Source organism: Amaranthus tricolor, chromosome 5 (assembly GCF_026212465.1).
Source record: "Amaranthus tricolor cultivar Red isolate AtriRed21 chromosome 5, ASM2621246v1, whole genome shotgun sequence".
In the NCBI taxonomy this organism is placed as follows: Eukaryota; Viridiplantae; Streptophyta; class Magnoliopsida; order Caryophyllales; family Amaranthaceae; genus Amaranthus; species Amaranthus tricolor.
This window is the reverse complement of record NC_080051.1, coordinates 7,602,010-7,628,166: the sequence shown is the minus strand read 5'-3', so window position 1 is coordinate 7,628,166 and position 26,157 is coordinate 7,602,010. Positions and strand designations below refer to the sequence as shown.

Genomic DNA, 26,157 nt, shown 5'->3' with positions numbered 1-26,157 from the left:
GATTCATCAAATTTTTGTTCTAGTTTATACAAGTGAATATGTTTTAGAATAATGGATAAGTTTCATTAAGATTTGATTATGAAAATACGATTATTTATTTAGAAAATTTTGGTTAAAACTATACTTAAAGTTAATAATAAAAATATGATTAATTTTTTTTGTATAAAATAATTAAATCAAAGCTGTAAGGTTAAAATGATAAGTAGTAAAGTTAGTTTAAGGAAACGAAATTAAAATGTAACATTTTAACAAAACCGTAAATATAATATTAGAATTTTACTTTTCGTAGTATAAAATAATATTTTAGTGCTTATAAAGATATTTTAAGAAAATACTTTTTTTAGTTTAATATTTGGAAGAAATTATAAAATCAAAAAAAGGTTTAAGAATAAAGGTGATTTGAATTAGATAACCAAAAGATTAGGAATTCGAAGTGAAAATTCGGAGTAATTAATCGGAAGATTAAGATTAATAATTTTGAGTCTGTTATAGTTTACGTTGGCTTGGGCTGCTTCAGACATAGAATCTACACAATGCAACTTTCAGCTTTCAAATAATACTACCCTTAAAAAATTCTTACAGATGCAAATAGTTCAAAACTGGAAATTCAATCAAATGATCAACTTTAATGACTCAACCTGTTTTAATTTGATTCATGAGAATAAACTGATACCAAGGATCCTTATTCTTCCAGATAAGAAAAAATCCCAAAAAATTCAATTCCCAAGGATGAATTCAAAATTAAATTTCAACTGAAATCCACATTTTTGGTTAATACTATTTGACAACGAACAGAGAACTCTACTGAAATATAAAGAGCAATTCCTAATCCTAATGAAGATAACATTGACTGTTGATTCTACTAATTTACAAACTTTAGGTGTAAATTACACCGACAATTCAAAAGGTAGAATATGAATAGATGTAAGTAATGCAATAATCAATAACCACCATAGTGGTAAATAATATCCCAACATTAATAATATTATGGCCAAAATGCTACATCATATATGATACTCCCTCCGAACCATTTTAATAGTCTCATTTCCTTATTTGGCAAAGTCTTTTTAATAGTCTCATTTCTATTTTTGTCAATCTTTTTTTACTTAAATACCCTTAGTTCACACACGTAATTACGAATTTATGTGTTCACATAGCTCTGGGTCGTGTAGCAAGAGTCCACGAAACGCTCGTAGGATAAGTGTCGTTTAATACATACGGCAAGTACATGAGAACAAGGTAAGTGATATATGGAGGTTTTGTTACAAGTGCATTTCATCTCTCTCATATCCACACTTTGTATTTTACCTCCCTTGGCAGATCCTCTATTACCACGTCCAGTCTTAACTTGAAAAAGCCCTCGTCTGTAATCAAATGCGACGATCTCATGGTAGTTTGCCTTCTCGGTGTTACGGGTGATAATTCTAGTGGCGTGTGAAGTGTACTTATTTCCCCCAATTAGCCATGCGTTTGCGTTCTCGCGTCTTTTAACAAAATAATCATTAACACGATAGAAGGTGAACTCCACAAGAGTGGTTATAGGCAAGAAGCGCACACCCTTCATCACGTTATTGAATACTTCGGCCAAGTTGGTATTAGTACTTAAAACTATAGCCTCCTTATCCTCAACCGGAAAAGCTAACAAATCTCCACTCAGATTGTACTTAAAACTTAAATTAACAGTGTGCTAAGGTAGGCCGTATACTGGAATGAGGAAGAAGGAAAAAAAAAATATATAAACACCCAAAGTCGCTGTTAGTAACAGCGACTTAAGGAGTTGACTGGTAAACTCCTTCAGTCGCTGTTACTAACAGCGACTTTGGGGTTTTATTTTATTTTTTTTTCTTTTCCTCTTTCGCTGTTACTAACAGCGATTTACCCGAAGCTAGGCTTGGATGTACGGACGCTTATTTTGGGAAATAAGTTTTTACAAAGCTTATTTTTGGAATTAAGTTGTTTATTTGTCTTAGTTTTTTCAAATTTTCTTAGTTCTAGTTGGTAGAGGTTTTAGGAACATTTTGTTACTGATTTTTTTTTTTTCAAAAATCAATCCTAAAAATCTTGCAACACGCGATTTGTCTCAGCTACTTCCTCATTCATTCGCTTTTCCCTCCCCATTTCTGTTTCAGTATTCAACCCCGTACCCTCCGCTTATCCGCCAGCACCGGCCACCGCAGCAGCTCAGCTTCCTTCTCCAGCGAGAAAACGCCACCTCCAGCCAGTAGCCACCGCCCAGTCGCCCACCACCACAAGAGTATCTACTCTTTTTTCTTTATTCATTCTGCTTTGGATCTGCATTGTGCAATATCCAAAATCAAATATCAATTATCAAACAACCAATTCAATGTTGCTAAGTACAGTGATAGGTTTGAGTTTGGTGTTGTTGGGCTGCATAAAGCTTGGCGATGCAGCCACAGCCGTGGATGTATATCGGCTGATACAGTACGATCTAGCCGGATCTCCTTTTGGATCTCGTCTTTCTAATCTCAATCATCATGCTGTTTCTTCTCTCAACGCTCCCAACGTCGATCTCTCTCGCGCCGTTGTCATCATTCCCATTCACGACCTTCATCTTTATCTTTCTTCTATTCAAGGTTTTTATTTTATTTTTTATTTTATTTTAATTTTATTCATTCTACTACTACTTTCTTTCTTTAACTTTGAAATCCACATCTTCACTGCAGATTACATTGACCGAAAACAGCCCCTCGGTGGTCTTTTGTTTTTATTATCAAAATCTGGAGTAAGTAGTGAAACCAAAGAGGATGACAAATTGATGCAATTGGAAAGGTTACTGGTTCATTCCAACATACCTGTGAGTATTTTATTTGTTAATTTATCTACTGCACTTCCCTAATCCCTAATCCCTAATCCCTAATCCTTAATCTCTTCGTGCACTGCTTAATACAAGTACTCCTACTATGCATGCAGTATCCTGTTTACTTTGCTTTTGAGGATGACCACATCAACACTGTTGTCCATGACGTTAAACGAAATGATGGATCTGCTCAGCCTGCAACACCAACTACTGGCGGGTCTGTTTGTTTTAGCTTTTTATTTTTATCTTGATTAATTTTATATCTATATATTTGACTTGCTATTTTTAGTCTAGTGAAATACACCGCGTTGCTTCATCTATTCTCAATTTTATCTACATAAATAAGCAACTTTAGGAGTATTTGCATGATCTACTCATTGTTATTTCCAAAACGCTTGAGGATACCTTTTCAATTTTTATCATTTTTTTCTCATGTTATTTGGACTAACAATCTTTCACTCATTTAATATTTCAGGTACAAGCTTGTTGTTTCCACAACAGAAGCTAGGAAAGTTTCTTCTCCTACCATTACCAACATTCAGGTTAATTTCTGGGCTTTTAATCAAACCTTCATTCTTTTTCTTTCTAAGTCAACTTTTCAATTCTAAAATGTGTGATTAATTGTGTTTTTGGTTTAGCATTAACTTTGTTTTTGCCTATTGGTGGCTTCTAAAATCATTTTGTATTGAGATACATAGGACAGTTCTTTGAATGTACTTTTTAGTCCGCTCTTCATTCAGGTACATAAAATTATATGGATATGGACTAGCTAGATGCTCTGTTCCTGTGGAACCTTATATTATTTGACCAATCGTAAAATCTGAAATGTTTATGTTGATTGTATATAATCTAAACTGTTTTCTGCTTCCTGCTTGTGTATTACAGCTATTTTGCTTATTAATTTATATATTACATATGTGGTTTAGGGATGGTTGCCAGGTTTGAAGTTGGATGGAGATTCCAATCAAATTCCAACAATTGCTATAGTGGCAACTTATGACACATTTGGGGCTGCACCAGTGAGTATTCTAATAGTCATATGCAAAACTATTTGTTATATTGTCTCGATACCTGTTTTAAAACCTTTGAGCTTAATTTCTGTAGGCCTTGTCAGTGGGTAGCGATAGTAATGGAAGTGGTGTTGTGGCACTTTTGGAAATTGCTCGTTTATTTTCGATTTTGTATTCAAACCCTAAGACAAGAGGAAGATACAATTTGCTTTTTGGGCTGACTTCTGGTGGACCTTACAATTATAATGGAACTCAAAAGGTATATGTCTTAATGGATGTTATTGCTCTCTGGTATCATACCTTCTATTTCCGTTGTCTTTCGGATTTCCGCACGTATTCAACGTTCTTTTTCTCCTGCGTGAAGTTACTGTCTGTATTCAGATCATTTTGTTGTTGCTTTAATTGTGTTACTTATAATTGTCGGAGCATTAATTTTTTCATTTCATGTGTTTGACAGTGGCTTCGAAGCTTAGACCAACGTTTGCGTGAGAGTATTGATTATGCCATATGTTTGAATAGTATTGGTTCGCTTGACAATAATTTATGGCTTCATGTATCGAAACCCCCAGAAAATGCATACATAAAACAAATGTTTAAAGTAAGTACATTGAGGGTAATCCTAGCTAAAGCTAAAATGTTGGGTTATTTTGATGAATTGCTTCATGAAAACTGTTTTGCAGGGTTTTTCAGATGTTGCTGGAGAATTGGGAGTTATGGTTGGCTTGAAGCACAAGAAAATCAACATTTCAAATCCTCGAGTAAGTTGATTTGCAATGTGAAAATTACTCTTATCTGTACATTAGTATTGGGTGTGACCCATATTCCCCTAATCAATAATCCAACCTTTATCTCACTACATGATGTCACCATGCTTTGATTTTCTTTCTAAGGCATATTGATTTATTTTGGGAGAAGTATGTGGGGAGTTTTATTATTTTGGATGTGTTCCCATTTTTCAGATGATGTATGAACTCCCCAAACATAGATTTTGAAATTAAAAAGCATATAGCTTTATATAAACTGACGTTTCTTCCATTTTGGTTGCATTGATCTTTGAATTATAACAACATTGAAAGAGCATTAAAACCAAAGTTATCTTATGTTTGCAAGTATGAATTGTCATTTTTAGTTTCAGTTACATTTTTTTCAAGTTTTCGAAATCATCTTTCACGAATGCGCCAAATTTTGTTATCTAGGGCTTCATACTAGGAGTTATTTTCACTTGGAACTATTTTTGAGTATCTCATCTTGTTGTAGGTAGCTTGGGAGCATGAACAATTTTCAAGGCTTAGAGTAACAGCAGCCACTCTCTCTAAACTCTCTTCTGCACCTGAATTTTTAGAGAATTTTGGAGGCCTTTCAGATAACAGGTAACTCCATCTTTCTGAAATGTGATTTTCTCTATTTAAGAGTGTCTCTTTTTTTAGCGGATTGTTGTTTTGCAGGAATTTTGTTAGTGAAACTTCTATTCTCAATATTGTAAAGTTAGTGGCAGAGAGTATTGCTGTAAGTTTATGCTCCTTATATACTCTTATAATTCTACTGTGTATTACCTATATTTAGCTTTGCTATAGTTTATGAATGACCAATAATGAAATAAATGCAAAGTCATTAAAAGATAGTACCCCTTTTCTTTGGTTTTCTTTTGATGCATCGTACTTGTGTTTCTATTTTCTCCTAATAGATGCAAAGTCGTAGATAGTCGTTACCTCTTTTTTTCATTTTGAAACAATGTCCACTTTTGTATTTATATGGGAAATGAAATGTCATTGTGTATGATGTTGGATTTGTCTCAGGACATATTTTGCTAGTAGTACACTTTGGTTAATTTTAGTAATAACTAAACATATAAATATACAATGTCATGTGTGTGTGTGAGTGTAAAATGCAGTGTTTCAACTAAGTAAAATAAAGTGCTAGACCACGTGTTTTCTCGAAGAAATAGGTAGAGTAATGTCGGATCAGGTATGACAAAATGGGTACTGAATTGTTAAATTTCATATCTACGACGGGAGGTGAAAGGTGAGGGTATGACATGTGTGATTTTGGTGTTTTAATAGTAAAGGCAGAAGCTTTTTGTCGTTTTATTCACGGGGTAGGTTAAAGATGTTTTGTGACGTAGGACTAAGCATGATCGGCGTAGATTGAATCTTTGACAAAAAGATTCAATTGTTAGGTTATTTGTAGGCTAATAGGGGAGTTTATATTTTTGGTTTTTAATTTATTAGATTTGAGCTTTATTGTACTTTAATGGAGGTGGGAAATTTTGTTCATAGGTAAAGATTGAATCTTTAATTAATTCAACCTATTATGAGCAATGCATACATTGTGGAATTTTAAGTGTTTAGGTTATGTTTGGCAAAGTTTTTGGAAAAACAAAATCTATTTTTTTAAACTAACAAAAATTATTTATAGAGAACCACTTTTTAGAAACGAATTCCTCTGGTCTTGAATTATAAAATGAGTTTTGAGGAACATAAACACTCATGAGTGTTTCGCCTTTTCCGATTCCACTTTTAAGAATTTCTAGTTTTTGAGTAAAATGATAAAAAAAAAAAAAATCCGTAGTTGAAAATGTGATCAAATTTTATTAATTTATTATGTTTACAATTATTTAAAAAAATCCAAAAAGATATTTAGTGAAGAAGAGAAAATATATTTTATAAAAAATAAGATGGATTATTTTATTTTTAACCAATAATTTTGATATCGTCAGAATATCTTTATGAGAGATAAGATGTATATATTTTAAACTAAAAATATTGATATTTTTCAAATATCTTTATGAGAGTATAAAAACACTATTAAATAGAAATTGCTGATTCATCTTCCGTAAATTTTACGAAAGAAGTTAGAATGATTTTATGGATTGATTTAGGTGTGTAAATAGAGGGATTTTGGGATGTCAGTTTGAGAGAATTTTTGATGCTTTAATTTTGAGATTTGTGGGTAAAGTAAGATAGAAGAAATATTTGTTAGAAAATCAGTATTAGGATTTAATTCAATTAAATAACTAAGGATTCACTTAACAAATTAGAATTGCTTAAGTTCTGATTAATAAGGACAATTTCTAATTTTTCCCCCAATTGTGGAAGGAAAATTTGAAAAAGAAAGAAAGATTGTAAGTGATAAATTTTGAATAATTCATCTAAATTCATTGATGCTTTTACAATTCTATTTATAACCAAGAGTAATGCGTTAAACAATAATTCTACTCACTGAAAATGAAATAAATGATGATGTGTGGCTTTTAATTTCCTTCAGTTGAAAGATTCTAACAACAAATCTGATGTATCACATGTCCAACCTTACTTCTTTATCTATTAGATATTTTTATGCCACCTTTCCATATGAATAAGTCTTTTGTGATAACTTAGTGTCAAATTACTCTGTTAGATGCCTATTGCTAGCTAAGATAAAATAATGAAGCCTAGGAACGAAATAAAAGTCGAAGCATAAAATTAAATAACTATTGTAAGCAATTAAAGATAATTGAATGAACATATAGGACTAATTCCTCAGTGCTCATCATTGGAAGCCTATAGTTAGGACCTCCATGGTTGTAGCTTAGATCTAACATCATATAAGAAAATATCCAACCAAGCAAAATAACTCCTATTTATGAATCAAGATCAAGGACTAATTCATCCCAAAAAACTTTTCTCTTTCATTAGCACCTACTTGAAAATTGAAAATACTCCCTTAAATTCCTCCCAAATCTTGCATATGCAACCTGCACATGATCACTGTTGAATTGCAATTTATAAATAAGTTATAAATAAAATCATTAAAAGCACTTGTGCTCAACATACTTAAATACTCAAACAAGTTATAAATAAAATAAAGGAAGCTATAGGAAACGGAATAAAGTTTGTAGTTCTGATGGTGGTTAGTGTCCAAATAGGATTCGTAGTTATGTTTTCTATATAAATAAAAGTATATTGGGAATTTTAATAGTCAATTAGTCTCACTTTGAGACATATTGTTTCATTTTTCTGTAGTATGTTCTGATTTTGTAGTTTGACATCGATGGTTTGATGTGGTAGGAAAATCAGTTGTGTTAAATTTTATTGTCTTTGTTATATGATTAAGTTTTGATCTAAAATGTTTTCTTGTTTGATTGTCAAGCTTCCTAGATTATTCTTTATTTCGAGCTATGTGTATGGATTTTGAATTGTTGTAATAGCATGAGTCTATTATAACTTCTTTATTTTCCTTCTCTTCAAAGAAGACAACTTTTTGTCTAATTGTTATTTAAAATTTAAATTTATAAAAAATATTTCCTCCAATCAAAAAACCAAAAGCACTTAAATTGAAAAAAGCGCGTGGACTTGAATATTTAATATTGATTTCTCTAGAGCCTTGATGCGAGGTGCGCTTTTTGTAAACTAAGAAATGAAGGTGGAAAATATATGTAAATGATTAATGGACTTGAATTTTTAGTTGTAGATTAATGGCATTATTGTACTAGGTTAATCCTTTTTTGGGGTCGATTTCCCGTCTTTTGACTTTTGGTAATAGTGAATGATTGTGATAAGCTACTGTGTTGCATTGGGTTTGATCCTGTGTACATCGAACTTTTATTTTATTGTTTAAAATTTGTGCTTTTCTTTGCATTTCAATTGCTTGAGGCGTAAGCTTATGCTCGTGCTTATTGCTTGTTGCCCGTCTGCCTAACTTGACTTTCTATTTCTCTTCTAAACAGAGGCATATATATAGTCATGAAGGAAAGAATACTCAGATATTTGCAGATAACAGTAGTTTAGCTGTAAATCCATCTTACATAGCGTCATGGTTGAGCCTTTTATCGCGAACGCCTCGAGTTGCTCCTTTTCTTCCAAAGACTGACCCTCTCATTAATGCTCTCAGTAAGGTGAGCATTGTTTGTATTATTATATCTCCATATTTTAATATAAGTGTAAATATGTTTTTCAATTGGTGCTATAGAAGAAAAGATTGTTTGGAAATTTTTTTTTATGCGGATTTAGGTAATGAGGCGGACTCTTTTTTTTCCTCTTATATGTTTACAGAATAGAACCTTTGGGATATATTGGTTGATTGTTCAATAAGGTTTTTATTTGTATTGCCACTGGCTTTTAAGCTCTAATATATGTCCTTTGGCAAATGCAATATCTTAGATGAATATTAGTTGATGCCTTGTGATCACAAGCATCTAAGATTCTGAGTCTTAAAGAGTTTGATAATCATATCAAACTGTCTATTTCTGAAACCATTAAGAGGCGCTAGCTTAGGTGTTAAGGTTAAGGTGTGGATCACCTTGTTTCCTCCTGAGTTCTGACTGAAATAAACAAATGTACCTGGTATCAAATTCCAAGCTTCTGCAGGAATGATGTTATATTAAACTTCTAGCTTGTAAGGAACTCAAACTCAATATTAATCTCAACATTTTGAAGCTACCACTTTAAAGCCCTTTTTTATAGGTGTCAAAACTGTAAAACGTAATCAAGCATGACTATAATCAATTTCATATAACTAGAACTCTTGCGTACTCTAGTTGTTTTATTGTCACCTCTTAAACCTCGTTCCTACGGAACCATAAAAATCATACAACATAGTTTAGAGTTAGGATTCCTTGGAAATATCGACATATCATCCAAGCTTAAAAGAACCAAGATACCTGGTAATTTGCTCTTTGAGAAGCTTGTCAATCAATAAATTTGAGCCTGGGCCAAAATTACAAGTATCCAAAATGAGTCCTTGGTGTTTCAATTTCCCATGGAGAGTTATGTGTTTGTGTTCTTTAAGATGACATATGAATTGTAGAGCGCAAGGGTTGATCCAACAAATTTTTGTGTTACAGTTTCGAGTACAAGCTTCATTAGAACCTGATGTAATCTAAAGAGATTAAATCATCAAAAGGGTTTTCCAAATGCAACAAAAGATAAGAAAAGATGTGTTTGGCTTAGAAAGGTCCAGGTATTAAAGTGGAATAATTATAAGGTAATTATATGGAGCTAATGTTGAATGAGAATGGCTATTTTGGATTAGTTTTCAAGGCTTTGAATGGATTTATGTAAGACTGTTTGGACTTGTTTTCAAAGGTTTGAAAATGATTTTATGGACTATTTTTTTTGGTTATGGAAAGGGTTCGGAAAATTAAATAAAAAAAATTAGGCTCACTAGAATGTTATGATTCAAGAAAGATATACAAGAAAAGAAACACTCATTTAATTTTTCTAGGGTGTACTTTTTAATTTATGGAACTCTCACTCGAATTATGCATACAAATTAGTTTGTTTGGAACTCTACACAAACACTCTACTTCCTTCAACAATGAGAATTTTCGAAATGCGTAATCACAAGTATAAGAACAATTGCATAATAAAAGGCTTTTAAGACCTTTATATATGCTTACAAAGCATATGAAAAAATCAGAAAACATTCATTTGATTACAAGTAATCAAGTGATTACATTAAACAAATTTAGAATCCTATGTATCATCTTTAGAATTCTAACAACTCCGGATGCTAAAACAAACAAAAATTACAGCCTTAATCAAATATTTTTATTGATAGAAAATCAAACAACTTTATTCGTGAAATCAGATATGAATTTTCTCGAATTACTCTTAATTCATCCTCCATTGATGCTATAAGACACGTCTCTTGGATGTCCTTGGAATGACTTGAATGTTCACCTTGGATGCTTTTAGCCATTGAATAACATTGATGAAAAATAACCACTCTTGCAATAACCATATTTAAGAACATAAATGACCAAATGAATAAAAGGAATTGAAAGAGAAGTCAACAATATTCCTTCATAAAACCGTGAGGAGTTAATCACTGATGAATTCGTGTGAGTAACTCCCATTCAAAGGTTTTAATTACCAAATTGAAACAACTAAGTAAATAAGGTAAACAACAACATTAAACGTTTACTGCCCCAAAGACAAAGAAACAGCTTGTAGGTTGACTTTAATCACCACTTCATCTTCCCTCCATAACCTGTATCCATGTATTTTTTGAGATTATCCACTTGTCCTCATTTTTTTTTGTGGTGGAATAAATTCTGAGCCTTCTGCTTTTCCACGGACAAATTCTTAATTTCCCCTAGGCTTCTGCTTTTAATATGGACTTCTGCTATATGATCTTTACATACAACATTTGTCCCCTATATGCTAAGCTTGCTTGTACTAAATCATTTATCAGACATTTTTAAAAAAAAATTATAATTCATCTATCAAGATCTCAATTATAGTTGTGCCTAAAACTGATCCACTTTCGGAAGGTTATAGCTTTTCAATATGTAGTAAAATATATTTCTCTCAACACTGTTTCTGTCTCCCTCTTCACTATCTAATGAAAGCAACTTATGAGGTTTAAGCTCTACCCTAATCCTTTTATATGGTCTAACACATTTCCATTTAGCTTTGCCTTCAGTTGAAGGCAAACCATGGATGTCATATGTGTATAGAACCTTTATTTGCTGTGGTGGCATCTCTACGTCTCAAGGCCTAGTAATTACAACTTAATCCTCTGTGGCTCACAATTTCCATGAGCTGAGGGTGTTCATGGATTATTAACTTGACAAATTGTATTTTAACTTGGTTAACCGAGCTCCAATGTTCATCTTTTGCTAATTGAAGTTACCTTAACGCTTTAAAATGTTATCATGTGCTTGGGTTGTTTATGAGTTATTAACTTGACAAAATTGTATTGGTTACCTGAGTCGCAACTTCACCTTTTGATATTGTACTACCTTCACGATTTTAAGAACCATGACCATGATTCCCACTCATGTTCTTGCCACTCATAACTTAATTCATCTAGAATGAGCACATATCACCCTTTGACTTGCTGATAATCCTATAGCCTACTTACAGAACAAAGAAATATACAATCCTTTGTACAATGGAAATGATGATGAACATGCTTCTGAAAATGGAAAATGTCGATTTTGGTGTATGAGCATGCTTCTGGAAATGGAAATATACAATCCTTTGTACAATGAAAATGAAGATAATCATTTGTATTAAGTGACTCCCTTCTTGATGAGGTTAGAAGGGGTCGGATGTATAGTTCTTACCCTTGTATTAACAAAGAGCATCTCTTTTTGATCCTTGACTGCAAGAATCATTTGTGACTTCATATAGATAAGAAATTCACTTGATCTTTTGGGCCATTTTACTAGTCCTTATTTTCTGAAACCAAAAGACCGAATTGGCTTCATAGGGAATGGACAATATGTTGCATTTCTAATAGAAGGAAAACAATTGATTAAAAACTGACAAGAATCAACCTGCCAGGATGTTTTGAACTGCTGCTAGTTTGGTGTGTTGAGGAACATGTTATGTACTGATATGATGAAATAAATTTTATTCAATAATGCACTCTTTTAATCAACAGGAACTAGCTGAGCATACAGCTGAGGTGAATGTACAACATGAGAATCTGGATGGTATTTTCACCTTCTATGATTCAGTGAAGGCCACTCTATATATTTACCAGGTGAACTTTCTAGTGGATGTATTGCACCGAGAAATCTATGCAGTATTTTACTTTATCCCAGTTTAAGGGGACTAATTAAGCTTTGAATGATTGCAGGTAGCTAGTGTAACATTTGACTTGCTCTTGTTGCTAGTTCTGGGGTCGTACTTGATAGTACTATTTAGTTTCCTTGTCATTACAACCAGGGTAATAAAACTTCTACATTCTAATTTCTACTTTGAAAATATGCATGTATAATCTTAATTTGCAGGCCATGTCATTTTCATGTAGTAACCTTATTGTCGTATTTTCAATCAGGGTCTCGATGATCTTATCAGTTTATTTCGAAGACCACCATCTCGGAAGGTCAAAACAGCCTAAATTTCTGATAAGGAAGGTGTTGATGCTATTAAACAATCGTCACCGGTTCAAAGCCAACATGCCTTGGTAAAATGGTGACACTTCATTTACTTCCAGCCTGAATCATAGAAGTTGCTGGTACTTTTGTAGACTAGTCTGCGATGAGGAAGTGGCATCCTTTGTGGATTTGGTGTGTCAGCGCCAAACAAAATTTTTTGAAATAAGACTTGTCCCAGTTCAACTAACAACAAATTGAATGCACTTTCATATTTAATAACTTAGTCTGTGATCTGTTCCTGCTTGAGGTCTTTAAATAATTTTGTCCCACGAGGAACACCAGAATTCAGCTCAGTTTTTGCTTCTGATGTGGAGTAGATACATTTTGTTGTATTGATATACAAAATTGGCTTCTTGTTGGGTCATGATGGATTTTATCCAGACATTTTTTTGACTTTCTTTGGCAATGAGTAAATGATTTAAAGTTCGTAGCATTAGTAATTAGTTTATGAATAGAATATATTGGGTATGATGATGATGATAAACATTAATAACTAGTTTAGCATGATGAAGATTGATGATTTGACTCTTCTGTTTAGCATTTGGTTTATCGGTGATGCATGGTAATTGGTATGATATTAACATGGGAACAATCAAGATTTTTGTCAAATGTGGTGATTGAACTTGGGGCATGTTGCTTTCAAACTTGAGTCTAGTCTCGAATAAACAAGAGGCATGTACTTGTGTTTAGACAAGGATTAAGTGAAAGTGGAACTCAGGACTGAAAAAATCGATACATACTCCAATGGAGATACAACTAGATTATTGCAAATTGTTAACAAGGTATCCCAACCTGTTCACTTAATTTAGGTTGTTTTCCTGACTATAAGAGACCTTTTGTGAGCAAGGTATTGGAGGCGAGAACAATCGAATCGTCATTGAAGAAACGACTCTTGTTTGATTAGTGAATGCCATTGTGCATCTTTGCTTTCCAAAATAAGAAAGATAGAGCTTTAAAAGATTTCTGTAGTGATGATGTTCTTGATCTGTTATTTTTTTAATGGAAGAATCCCCTCTTTTCATTTTCCATCAATTTAAAAAACAAAGAAAAAGGAATGCATGCTAGTCTATGAAATTAATTTCCAGTGGATTACTACAATTACGAAACTAAACGTATTTATCGTCGTTATTCCAAAATCATTCTACGCAATTTTATCTAATACCATTGTGGTCTTGCGTAAAAAAGAAAGAAATACATTGTGTACTATTTCTAAAAAAAGTGATGTAGAAAGCATAACTTTTTCTTTCAGCCCACAACTATACTTATACATACATGAACGAGCTTGGTAATAACAATTGGGGATATCAAAATAAAATTCAAGTATAATACTAGTAATGCATTGCATCCATATTCCCATAAATCATGGAAAGTTGCTGTAGTTGACGCTCGACCTTAGTTATAAACACACCAGGACTAGAGAGAAAATGCCTTCTTCAAGAGTGGTGTGCTCTCAATAACTTCTGATACACCAAGTCGATGAATTGATTATCCTGTATCAAAATGAGTCAATCTTAACTGATACATTCATTTGTGACAATGGAGGAACGAAAAAGTTACGTTGAACAATAACAGAGTTATCCCTACTCAATGGTAACCACAAACTACCTTCCTTCCTGATAGCGAAATCAGCCCGTTAATAACTAAGGATCCTAACATAACCAAAATGGTGACACGTAGCCGATTATAAGGTTCTATTGGGCCAGAATCACGATAAGGGAGGAGAAATACAAGTCTATAAAATTCAATTTGTTAATCCAAATTACGAGATGAAGCCCAAGAAGAGTCCAAGCATCCAAAACACCAGAATATCATGTTTCCGTAAACTAATCACATCCAAATTGTGGTTGAAAAAGTCCAAAACACATTCACATACAATTTAGGAAGAATAGGTTACAACAACAAAAAGGCCTCAAAAGTTACCTTGCCTAACACACAAAAGCATAAAGATTCAATCTTTGGATTTTTTTTTTGTTCTCTTAAACATCCATCCTTTATCCTTTCTTGGGTCAAAATCAGATCTAATCAAATCCAAGACAAAAACAAAATATAAGAACCGAAAGAACCCAAAACACGACACCCCTCCTTACGCCACTTATCAAGGAGTATGTACATGTATTAACTGAGATTCCACCATCCTCGTGAAAGAGACATTGAGCAAAAGATTAATCTCATTCTGAAATCCGTCAAACCTAAAAAATCGAACTATAGAATGGACCCACGAGAATTAGATATCCAAAAAGAAGTGGGATAACTGTTAGAAAATCGATTCATTCAAGAGTCTCTTAGCCCTAGCACAGTACCCACTCCTTTGGTACCAAAGAAGAATGAAACATGTCACATGTGCATAGACACTTGAGCCGTGAGCAAAATGACAACTCCATTAAATATAGATTTCCAACCCCAAATTATGTCATTAATTAAATGAGTTGCACGAAGATAAAGACTTTTCTAAAATAGACTTAACAATTGGATATCATAAAATTTGAATTATCAAAGGAGATAAATGGAAAAAACATTCAATGCAAAATAAGGATTGTATGAATGGGTTAGTGATGCCATTTGGGCCTTCCAACGACCCTAGTATTTAAAGCATTGAAACCTTTCATTGACAGTTTTGGGGTAGTGTATTTTGATGACATATTAATATAAAGCTACTAAGGGTCAATCGGAAACAAACTCTTCGATAGTTTTATCATTAATAAGGGTAATATTGTGTACATCCGACCCTCTCAGAGCCCACCCTAAGTGGAAGCCACTTAATGACATTGGGGTTACGGAATAAAATCACCTTTGGAAAGTATTTGACGTATTGGCACATGAAAAGCAATATGCAAACTTGGAGAAGTGTCACATTTTCACAAATAAAGCCATGTTTCTAGGGTTTATTGATTCAGTCAAGTATTAAATTTGATAACCGAAATGTTCAAGCAATTTAGGATTGGCCTACACCTAAAATCATCATCCAAGTTGTAACTTTCTCAACCTTCTTCGAGTAGTGGAGGATATTTTAAGTCAACCACCAAGTTCAGCACCCGCTCCAGTTTCCTTTCCATTTATACCTTTCTTTATCTTTTTTCTATTCGAAACTCTCGATTTTCGCCATTTGAAACTTCCACCCCATTTTTTTTGAACCAAATTTATGGGTTGTTATAGGAGGAAATATATTGGGTCTGGATATATATTGAACTATTTTTATGTTTATGGGTATTTAAGTTTTCTATTGGAATTGTCAATGGTTTGAGTTTGGCGGTACAAGAACATTCTTTGGTGTTTTGAATGGGTTTACTAAGGTTTGTTGGTGCGTGTCGGGTTTAAGCTTGTTTGAGTCTTTGGTTTGCTCAATTCTCTATATAAGTAGAGCAATGGGTGATAGAAGATGACGACTAAGCAGAATTTCAGTACAACAGGCTCTCACAAAACCAGAGTTTGACCTTTTTTCATTGGCTATGGTCATGATACTTGCAATCCTATGCACTTAACAACTTTTTAAACGCACACAAGATTCAGTAAAGAAGCCGATGAAAGGGCACAAGAAATCAAAAGGTTATATGAACGTGTTAGGGACAAAGTTAAGAAAATGAATATGAAGGTTAAAGAGAAAAGAAACGATTCCAACAAGTAGAAGACATAGGAATACTTGGTTTAGGACTTTAGGTCACATGCACAAGGAACAATTTTTTTTAAAAGTCATTCTAAACTATAATCTCATAATCTCATGGGTCATTCAAACTTCTTAAGAATGGAGAAAATGTCAATAAGATTGGCTTTCCTAGAGTATATGGAGAACCAACAAACTTCAACATAAGCAATTGCAATCCCTACTATATTGAAACTGAAAAACTACCAAGTTTGAGAACAAAATCTTGTAAAGAACAAAAAATGGTAGCAAACCAAATTCATCAACTACGATTAAGGATCCTAAAATAATCAAAATGCTAGCAAGTGACGGCCTTCGGATGGAATAACATTAAAGGGAGGAGCAGTGGAAGTGTATAATGAATATGTCATAACAAATTGATCCAAATTATGAGACAAAGCCCAAAAAGAGTCCACGCATCCAAGTACGTCCACACGTTCAAAAGTCCAAAATAACGTGTTTGTGCAGCTCGATTACATTCAAATTATGGTTGAGATGTCCAACACACATTCAACTACATTTCGGAAAAATAGTAAACAAACGCATGCTATTCAAATTACTTTTGACTTAGTTTTATTTGTTTTCTTTGTTGTTTTTAGTTTTATTTGTTACTTTATTTTTTTCCTATTTTAAGGGCCAAAAAAACATTGACAAGTTTATTATTTAAAAGAATCCATATTTTTGCATATATAAAGCGACCTATGAATGAATAAAAAATCAAAATTGTTGGCTTAAAAATTTGGTGAGACTTATTCTTGTCCTAGGCTTTATTCAACATATTAACTATAAAAGCTACAACTTATTAACAATAAAATTCTTAATTCAGGAAAGGTCATGGGTTCAATTTTCCTGTAGCCCTCCCCATCCCTTAGCCTACCATGTAATCCAAAAAAAGAACAAGCAACAAGTAATAGTCTAGCACGGAAAGTAATTAACTCAAGTCATGAACACATTTAAAACCCACCTGAGCAAGTAACATAAGAGCTTCACGAACCTTGTCCCTGCTTACAGCTAACCCATTATTAGGAGTGGCAGCAGTCGTTGGAGTTAGAGATGGAGGAGGAACTGGAGGAGGAAATGGCTGGAGGACTGGAGTACCATAAGGACGCTGAAGATTAGGAGGATGCAATGGAGGAGTAGTGGGCACAGATGAAGGAACAGCTGCCACCATAAATGGATAAGCTGTAGGAGGCATACTGCTAAAAGATGATGGCTTAACAAGATTTGTCACATAATTGCTATTAGACTCTGATGTATCAAGCAGAGACAACAACGAAGCAGATGTTAAGTTAGCCGTTGATGCTGTTTGTGGTGAAGGAACCATTGGAGGCATATTGACTGGTCGACTAGCAAGGGTAGATGCTGGAGAATGCTTCTGGAATTCTCCAGTTATTGTTGGAATAGAAGGATTTCCAATATTCATAGCTGACTGCAAACATGAATCAAATATCAGGCACAATAATGCAAAGAAATTTTCCTGTTGTAAAAGCAATCAAAAGTTCTGAACCAAGTATTAGTCACAAAGAACATATTTAAAAACCTCCCATCAAGAACATGACAAGTATTCAAAATCTCAAGTTCAAAAGAAAAGAAAACGGAAGTACGCTGAAGAAATTAACAAACACATGATCATCAGAAGCCTCATTGAGGTTTGAGCTAGTGGACTGTGTGGGCTCCAGAGGACCATCGATAACAGCCATGGTTGGGACTGCCTCTAGCTCCTCAAATTCACTGCAGAACAACATACTGGTTATAACATACCCTTTACAAACAAACAAGAAAAATTCAACATAATTTCCATATATGGATATTAAAGTACATTATCATAGTAGACCCAGCGGACAAACGTTCACTGAAAGCAATGCCAAACACTTAATTTGGAATTATGATAATTTTTCAGCAGCAAATACAACATTCCAACATCCCAATGCCACCAAGTGGTTCCTACCTAAGAGGTGTTAGAGGAAACGGTTTCCCTTTTAATAACAAAGACATTGTTTCAAATTGACTCTTGATCGCAAACATCCATCATCAATAACTTCACATTAAGAAGCATACATGATTTAATTAGCCATTTAGTGCGATATATAGCCCAGTTATTGCGCGCTGCACAAATCAAATTCCACGCAACTCTCCTCGGACCGATCCTCTCATGCTCCTGCCCTTGCCCTTGCCCCTGCCCTTCCCCATTCTTGGATTCATGCAGTCCTTAAAGCAAATATAGGCAATATACAAAGATGAATAAAATGCCAGATTGTTATATTTCTGAGAACAGAAATGCACAACTCTTGATGGAGGTGTGGAAAATGGCTAAAAACCTTTCTATTTAAGTTAGATGCAGTTCCAATTTTCATCAATCCGTCAAGGACGACTTGCTACATGAACCAAAAGGTTATCCTTTTAAGCCCCTTTTTTTCATCATCTTTGACCCACTACATCCTCATCTTTGACCTTTCTCAGTCTCTTTTGAAATCGTCAAGTTCTCGGATTCTCCAATTTTCTTACTGGGGATTTTGATATCGATTGCAAAACCAGAATGAGAGATTGAAATATCGTGGTTTTCCAATTTTCCTATTCTTTACTACAATATTTTAACTCCAACCTTCTGCCTGATATATTCACTTCAAATTAGTTCTCCTAATTATTTACACATCAATTCCACGTACATGGACATCTTCATCATCATACCAAGTATATCCCACTCACATGGGGAGGGCAGGGGATACACCGGCATCTTCCCTTTCTAATATGATCTTTTGAAAAAGCACATGCACATACAATAGCACATGATGCGTCAAAACCACAAAAAATCCAAGTGGCATTTCTCCTTTTGAGTCATCCCACACTGATCAAGTGAGTAACATATTGATCAAAATCTACATTGCTTTGAAAAATCAACCACGAAACTTAAAACAAGCACTTTTGGGTTATTACATATCATTCAATGTTCCTACATCCTCATTTCATTCCATCTTAACACAAACGTAGATGACTTACAGTTTGTTCACTACAATCTCAATCCTAAATACCATCTTCCATTACCCTAAGGAGAACGAAATACAATGTTAACCGTAGACCTGTTTGACACACTAAAATACCACGAAAGAGACATGAATAGTGTGAAAACCCATCTGAGAAATGGTGTCATGCCTTATGCAAGCCAAATGAATTAGCACAAATATCATACAAGACACTTGTTGTATAATCTTTTACCTTACATCATTAACCAAAATCATGACCCCTAAAAACAATAAAATGTATCACATAGCCTTTTCACCTATATGATAAGACTATGTAGCATTCAAGCTAGCACGAAACCAATAGTAATTCCACAACTTCATCTTAAAAAGGAAGATTTCATAAATCAAAAAAGAAATGATATTTACCTCTTAGAAGAAGATATATTGGGCTTAGATGGCACCTTAGAAAAAGCATTAAGTATCCTGAAGAAACAAAATAGAACATACATCATGATAAGACACTCTCCAACTCATTTTATTTATAACAATGTTTAAAAGGGTCATGTTTCTCTTATTTTGGTTCAGGGACGAGGAAATACCTGCCAAAGAGATTTGCCACCTCTTCACACTCACGAGCATTATAAAACCAAATACCATTTACTTCTTGCGCGGCATTGCGATATAATAAATATGGTACCTGGATTTCATACTCAAAATCTCCCAAAAGATTCTCAACTAAATTTTCTGCATATATGAATGTAGGAATTCTTAAGTTTCTCTTGATATGAATTAAGGTCATATATAAATCAAAAATTCATTTGTTCATAATGCTTGTAGCTTTTTAACAATAGGTCATTAATGTTAACTAGCATATACTAGTTATCAAGTGGGGTGTTACATTTTTTTTGATAAGTATTCAAACGTCTAATCATAATATATGAATAAAAATAATGGGTCGACTCCATATTTTGGGATTAAGGGTTTGGCACCATTGTTGCATAATAAAAGATATTGACGATCAAATTTGTCTTTAAAAGTCAAAAGTCCTGGATAATGGAAAAAGGCACAATTGATCGAAGTTGTCATTAAGTTAATCAGATAATAACAAACCTATTCAATGGGTAAATAACATCATCACATCTAATGGCAGAAAAATTGCACTAACAAGGATAGGCACAACAATCTTAACTCGTCAATTTGTAACTCGAATTGTTTTGCATATGCCAAAACTTAAGTTCGGATTTTAAATAGATAATTTGCCAAATACCTAGTAGCATAAACTACTTAATTGCTAAAATGAAAAGGTATTGTTGGCCATTCAAGGAGGCCTACATGCACTCAATAGTACCATATAATACTGGGATAAAGAATTCATCAAGAACATTTAAGAATCACCAACTACTTATAAGGATTTACCAATGAGGCTATCACCATGATGAAAATATACAGTTATGGTGGTGATTTCGATAATGGTAGCTTACGAATGCGGTTGTTGCGGGCGGAGTCACGAATGTCGTAATAGGTTTTTTATTACTTTTTATGATAGTTTTTTTTTTAATTTTGACCTTCGTGATAATTAATCATAGTAAATAGCTTATAATTGTATAATAAAGGGTAACTGGAAACAATTTTATACTTACAAATTTTTTTTTATGGAACTTCTATAATAACTCTTATGGTAATACCTGGCTATCTGATTGATATGTTCTTGAGTGTATGGTTTTCTGCTGGCTAGCAATTTCTCAATTTTGTGAAGATAATTGGGTGTTTCTGATGCTACTTTTACAATAATTTGTATCATCACTTCTCAAGCTGATGACTTGCCCTAAAGTTTGTGAATTTTCATTAAAAATATCACTCAATTATCTTGGCTGTTGAAAATTGGAACTTGAAGTTGTTAGTGTTTTGTAGTCACAATAACAAAAAGCCTTCTACTTCCAACATTCTACTCTCTCATAACTATTACTTTACTAGATCTTCTTTGCACATAACCAAACTAATATCAGAAATTTTCTCCCCTTTCATCTTTAATAACGACTGCAAAAGCCTTTTATACATCTTCATTTTGAATTTTATCTTTTAAAATATCTCCATCCATGCATCTTAACATATACATCTCAATTATGCAGATCTCCTCATCAATAATCTCTTTGGAACGTCCCAAATAATAATATTGGTCTAATGGAAGTAGAACTCGTTGAAATTTTTCTTATAACCACATTGGCACTAACCTTGATCGTGTAACCAACTTCAACAAAACTATACACCTTTCTAGAATCTTCATGTATGCATTCTCATCATCCAAATCAAAACAAAATAATATTTCAACACTTCTACCACATAGAACATCAAAGTTTCATCAAATTCTTTTGTCTTTGTAAAATAATCATCCAAAGACTCTAAAAGATTCCCTAGAGCACAAGTCACCTTCTCATACAAAGCAACACTAATTAAACTAGTTTTTGTACGTGAGATTTGCCCATTTCTCAAAAATCCTCAAAAAAAAAATTTTTTTTTTTGTATCTCGAATGGATGTCTTCCTCAAATAAAAAGCATTACAAGCACCAGAAGCTAAGTGCTTAGAAGCTCCAATAAAGCATAGGTGTGTCATGGGTTACAGGCTAAAGACTAACCAAACCAAAACAAAGATGTAGACATTGAAAGGCCCTTTCTCAAACTACAACCACACATAGCACAAAATATCAATGCCTTAATCACAACTATAGACTACTTGTCGAAGTCCGAAAGCTCATTAAGCCCTTTCATGGTTTGCATCACAGAATGCATAGCTTTATGAAAGATTAAACATTTACTTAAATTCTCAAGTTACCTAATTTGAACTAACTGCATAGAAAATTTCGAAAAGAAATCTAACCTGTGTTTCGTCTATTCATGACGATAAATTGAAACCGAGGCTGTTTGTTCCTGGTAAAATAACAAAAAGAACGGGAACCAAATTAGCAATTTTTTCAATGCAAATGAAATAAATAAAAAACAAGAACAAAATATTTAACCTTTTTACTACGAAAAGAGAACCTTCAACGTCCTTGCGACTCTAGAAAGAGAAATTACATATGAAGTCAGATAAAATTTGAGTGATCAAAAGGGCAAAAAGAAAAAGAAAAAACAAGAGAAAAAGAAACGAAAACGAGAGTGAGAGAAAAAAAAAACCCATTGGCTAAGTTCGATGTTGAACTCATAAAATGTAACATGAGCCGCAGTAATGAGAATTTCTTCAACGGATGGATCGATTCGCTGAAGAACAGTGAGATTGAGCAGCTTTGTACTATTCTGGTCCAAATTTGGCATCAATTTCCCGCTTTGAGCCATTACATTTGATTGATTTCTACCTAATGCGATCGAATTTGGGATCGCAAAACAAAACCCTATTTGCTTTTCAATCGTTCTCCTCCTCCACCGGACCACAACGATAAAGGGTGATATCTTTTGTGGTTTGTCGTTTGACGGTTGGGTGTTAAAAATGGTGAGGTATCGTCACACCTAAGTGAACAAGGATCGGTACAGTTTTTGGAGTGCTTTTTTATTCTAAGGCTAGTGCACCCGTACTCCCAACTCCCAAGACACACTGTTTGATTTTCATGTGAGTAATTTGCATAAATTAGATTTTATAAAAAAATAACGTTTGTAAGAAAATAAGTTTAAAATTATTTATTAACTATTATAATTCAATATGATATATTGTGAAAAAAAAATATTTTTGTCAATTAATTGTTATATTGTTCTCATTGAGAGAAAAAATAATTAACTTATGAAATTTTTTATTCACCATCATAGTTAAATGCATAAATTAAACCAAACAATTTTTTTCACTAACACACAAAGATAAAATTGAAATAACAAATGATTAAATAATTAATTAAAAGATAAACGCTCATGTGAAATACTTCACCAAGTACAAAAATCAAAACCCACAAAAAATTAAAGCAATCCTATTAACAAATTTTGAGATTAGAGCAAAATGATTGAACATTTTAATTGAAACAATATAAATTTGAGGTAATTTAGATAAATCTTAAAAAAGCAAAGAAAAAGATGAGGAAAAGGAGAGATAAAACTTACATGGATTGTTCTTCATTGTTAGTTTTTCATTATCACTTATAGACAACCCTAAACTTCTATAAATAGTATTCTCTATGAAGTAAAAGCTTGGGAGTAATAGTACTCAAAACCTATATACTAAACACAAACAACTTTTTTTTGCAACTTCTTCATCTACTGATGCTACTCAACATGGTGCAAATAACAGTAACTTGTATTACAAATCTCAAGTATATGATATTTGTGCTTATGTTTTCCTTCAATTCCTTCCCCCTAAAATCCACAAATTACAACTTCGCTCCTCTCCATGTGTCTTCTTGGGCTATTCCTCTTCGCATCGTGGTTACAAGTGCTATGAGCTCTCATCTCACAAAATTATTATTTCTCCTCATGTCCTTTTTGACGAAAAACACTTTCTGTACTCTCAAACTCCTAAGTCTACTCCTCACGAGTACGACTTTCTAGATGAGATTCTTCCCTTTATTTTGTTTAGCACACCACAAAACATTAGCACACCCAACCCAATCTCTATTAGGCTTGATACATCCGGCCAAGCGTTCCTCCCTCTTTCTTTGGGCCTGCTGAAAATAGCCCACCACCCTCCTCTTCTAATAAACCTACTACGTCTTGTTGGTGATGGGAAATCTCAAAGAGAGGGCATTGATTGTGATGAGACTTTTAACCCTGTGGTTAAGCCTGCGACTATTCGTATTGTTTTGAGTATTGCTCTTCCTAAATGATGGCCCATTCATCAGCTTAATGTCAAAAACGCGTTTCTTCATGGTCACTTAAATGAAACCATTTACATGCATCAGCCTCTTGGTTTCCGTGATCTTGTTTATCCTGATTATGTTTATCTTCTCCGGAAATCTCTTTATGGTCTTAAATAGGCTCCTTGGGCATGGTATCAACAATTTACTGATTTTGTGACCACCATTGATTTCTATAATAGCATTTCTGATAATTTTTTGTTCATTTATTGTCATAGGTTCGACATTGCTTATCTTCTTTTGTATGTGGATGATATTGTTCTTACTGCTTCTTCTGATACCTTTCGTCAGTCTATTATGCATAAGTTGAGCTCCGAATTTGCTATGAAGAACTTGGGCCCTCTCAGCTATTTCTTGGGTATTGTTGTAACTCGTACTTCTGTAAGTCTTTTTTTGTCTCAACCAAAGAATGATGTTGAAATTCTTAACTAAGTCGGCATGTCTCAATGCAAACCTGCTCCTACTCTTGTAACTACATCTGGTAAACTATGTGCTGATGATAGTTCTCCCTATCCTGATTCGACTATATATCGTTGCTTGGCTGGGGCATTGAATATCTTACCTTCACTCGTCTGGATATTTCCTACGTTGTTCATCAAGTTTATATGTTTATACATGATCCTAGAGTCGCTCATATGGCTGCTCTTCATCGCATTCTTCGGTATCTTCAGGGTACTCTTTATTATGGTTTGCAATTATATAAGTCCCTCATTTCTTCTCTATTGTCATATATGGATGCTGATTGGGGTGGATGTCCTGACACCCGTCGTTCTACCGCTGGCTACTGTGTATCTAGGTGATAATCTGGTCTCTTTGTTTGCTAAGCGTCAACCTACTGTTTCTAAGTCCAGTTCTGAGGTCGAATATCGCGGTGTTGCCAATGTTGTTTTCGAGACTTGTTGAATTCGTAATTTACTCCTTGAGCTTCGTTGTCCTATTTATACTGCTATTCTTGTGTATTGTGGCAATGTTAGCGCCGTGTATCTCTCTGGCAACCCCGTTAATCATCAGCGAACTAAGCATACGGTCCCCCAAGTTACACTATCGAATTTGATAATGTTATATAAAACACATTTGTTAAAAATAATACAAACGTACATATTTAGATTGTCATTGTGCTGCAAAGGTGTAAAAGATGCAAAAATTGAAGATATATAGGAGTAGTAGGAGCATCAAATTGTCGATTGTAAAAGATACACGCGGTCCCCCAAGTTACCCTATTAGATTTAATAATTTTAAGCAATTCTATTAATACTAATACTAATGAAAATTTTAAAATGCCAATGTGTCGCAAATGTGTGAAGGATGTAAGGACTACAAATGTATGTTGGGATGTCGATGCTCAATTGATGTTTCTTTGGTACACGAATCTGATAGGATGGGTTGGAATGGCTGTAATTAGCCGATGTTCAAGCACGTGGACAACCATTTTTGATGTGTTGCTTAATATGTTATTTCATACAATTGTTATATTAATATGTTATTTTATACGATTGTATTAACAATAATACGAATGAAAACTTTTTGGTTGATATGTTCCAAAAGGAAATATTTTGCGAAGCAGTAAATTGTGCACATAAAGGTTAATTAAGGCAACAAAGTATCAAGACTTGCTGAGAAGAAACATATATTTGCAATTACAGAAAATTGGTATTTTTATGAAAAATAAAGAGAGAAGAAGAGAGTGGCAAGAGAATCGTAGAACATAACTTGATGCGATTATGCGTGCTAATCTGATGAATTCAATCGCACAAATCGAAACGTGACTCAAACCGGGATATTCCAAGACTGACAAGCAGCTTCTTGATAAGAGCTGGACTGCCAGGCCTCTTTTCAAGACAACCCCGATGAATTCCTTTGATTAATCAATGGAATGATCGACGTTCTTGGATAGAATGAAGTGAAATCTTGATGAACTGATCAAGGTCTTGCACATTCATGGAGGGAGACTGCCCTCAGGAACCCAATTGCAAAGGCAATTGTAAGAAAATTTCAAACAATGAAATTTTTCTGAAATTTTTCATTAAACAACAA

At 33.7% G+C, this 26,157-nt stretch overlaps 2 protein-coding genes across 3 annotated transcripts; one reads left to right on the top strand and one right to left on the bottom strand.

The window, feature by feature from the left end:
- Window positions 1-2,042: 2,042 nt before the first annotated feature.
- On the top strand, window positions 2,043-13,096 carry LOC130812718 (uncharacterized). Its single transcript, XM_057678290.1, has 14 exons — window positions 2,043-2,594; window positions 2,685-2,815; window positions 2,932-3,035; window positions 3,294-3,360; window positions 3,745-3,837; window positions 3,923-4,087; window positions 4,286-4,426; window positions 4,509-4,586; window positions 5,086-5,198; window positions 5,274-5,334; window positions 8,534-8,701; window positions 12,199-12,300; window positions 12,397-12,486; window positions 12,598-13,096. The coding sequence occupies exons 1-14, from the start codon at window positions 2,345-2,347 to the stop codon at window positions 12,658-12,660; spliced, it is 1,626 nt and encodes a 541-aa protein (XP_057534273.1). The 5' UTR covers window positions 2,043-2,344; the 3' UTR covers window positions 12,661-13,096.
- A 647-nt stretch (window positions 13,097-13,743) lies between these two features.
- Window positions 13,744-22,886, bottom strand: LOC130812719 (mRNA-decapping enzyme-like protein). 2 transcript variants are annotated; one of them, XM_057678292.1, is made up of 8 exons: window positions 22,466-22,886; window positions 22,309-22,349; window positions 22,170-22,219; window positions 19,894-20,038; window positions 19,721-19,777; window positions 17,960-18,065; window positions 17,299-17,763; window positions 13,744-14,187 (listed from the first exon to the last, which is right to left on the bottom strand). In XM_057678292.1, exons 1-8 carry the CDS (start codon window positions 22,622-22,624, stop codon window positions 14,131-14,133), a joined length of 1,080 nt encoding a protein of 359 aa, XP_057534275.1. In that variant the 5' UTR covers window positions 22,625-22,886; the 3' UTR covers window positions 13,744-14,130. The 2 variants fall into 2 exon arrangements, with proteins under 2 accessions (XP_057534275.1, XP_057534274.1); XM_057678291.1 differs by having other exon boundaries at window positions 17,939-18,065; window positions 22,466-22,884.
- Window positions 22,887-26,157: the final 3,271 nt, after the last annotated feature.

Bases quoted from the DNA above. Each gene is read 5' to 3' on its own strand.
- LOC130812718 (XM_057678290.1), top strand. From the start codon at position 2,345: ATGTTGCTAAGTACAGTGATAGGTTTGAGTTTGGTGTTGTTGGGCTGC. The intron at 3,838-3,922 runs GTGAGTATTCTA...TAATTTCTGTAG, and splicing joins ACACATTTGGGGCTGCACCA to GCCTTGTCAGTGGGTAGCGA. The intron at 4,427-4,508 runs GTAAGTACATTG...ACTGTTTTGCAG, and splicing joins ACATAAAACAAATGTTTAAA to GGTTTTTCAGATGTTGCTGG.
- LOC130812719 (XM_057678291.1), bottom strand. From the start codon at position 22,624: ATGGCTCAAAGCGGGAAATTGATGCCAAATTTGGACCAGAATAGTACA. The intron at 19,778-19,893 runs GTATTTCCTCGT...TTGTTTCTTCAG, and splicing joins GTGGCAAATCTCTTTGGCAG to GATACTTAATGCTTTTTCTA. The intron at 18,066-19,720 runs GTAAATATCATT...GTTGTTCTGCAG, and splicing joins AATATATCTTCTTCTAAGAG to TGAATTTGAGGAGCTAGAGG.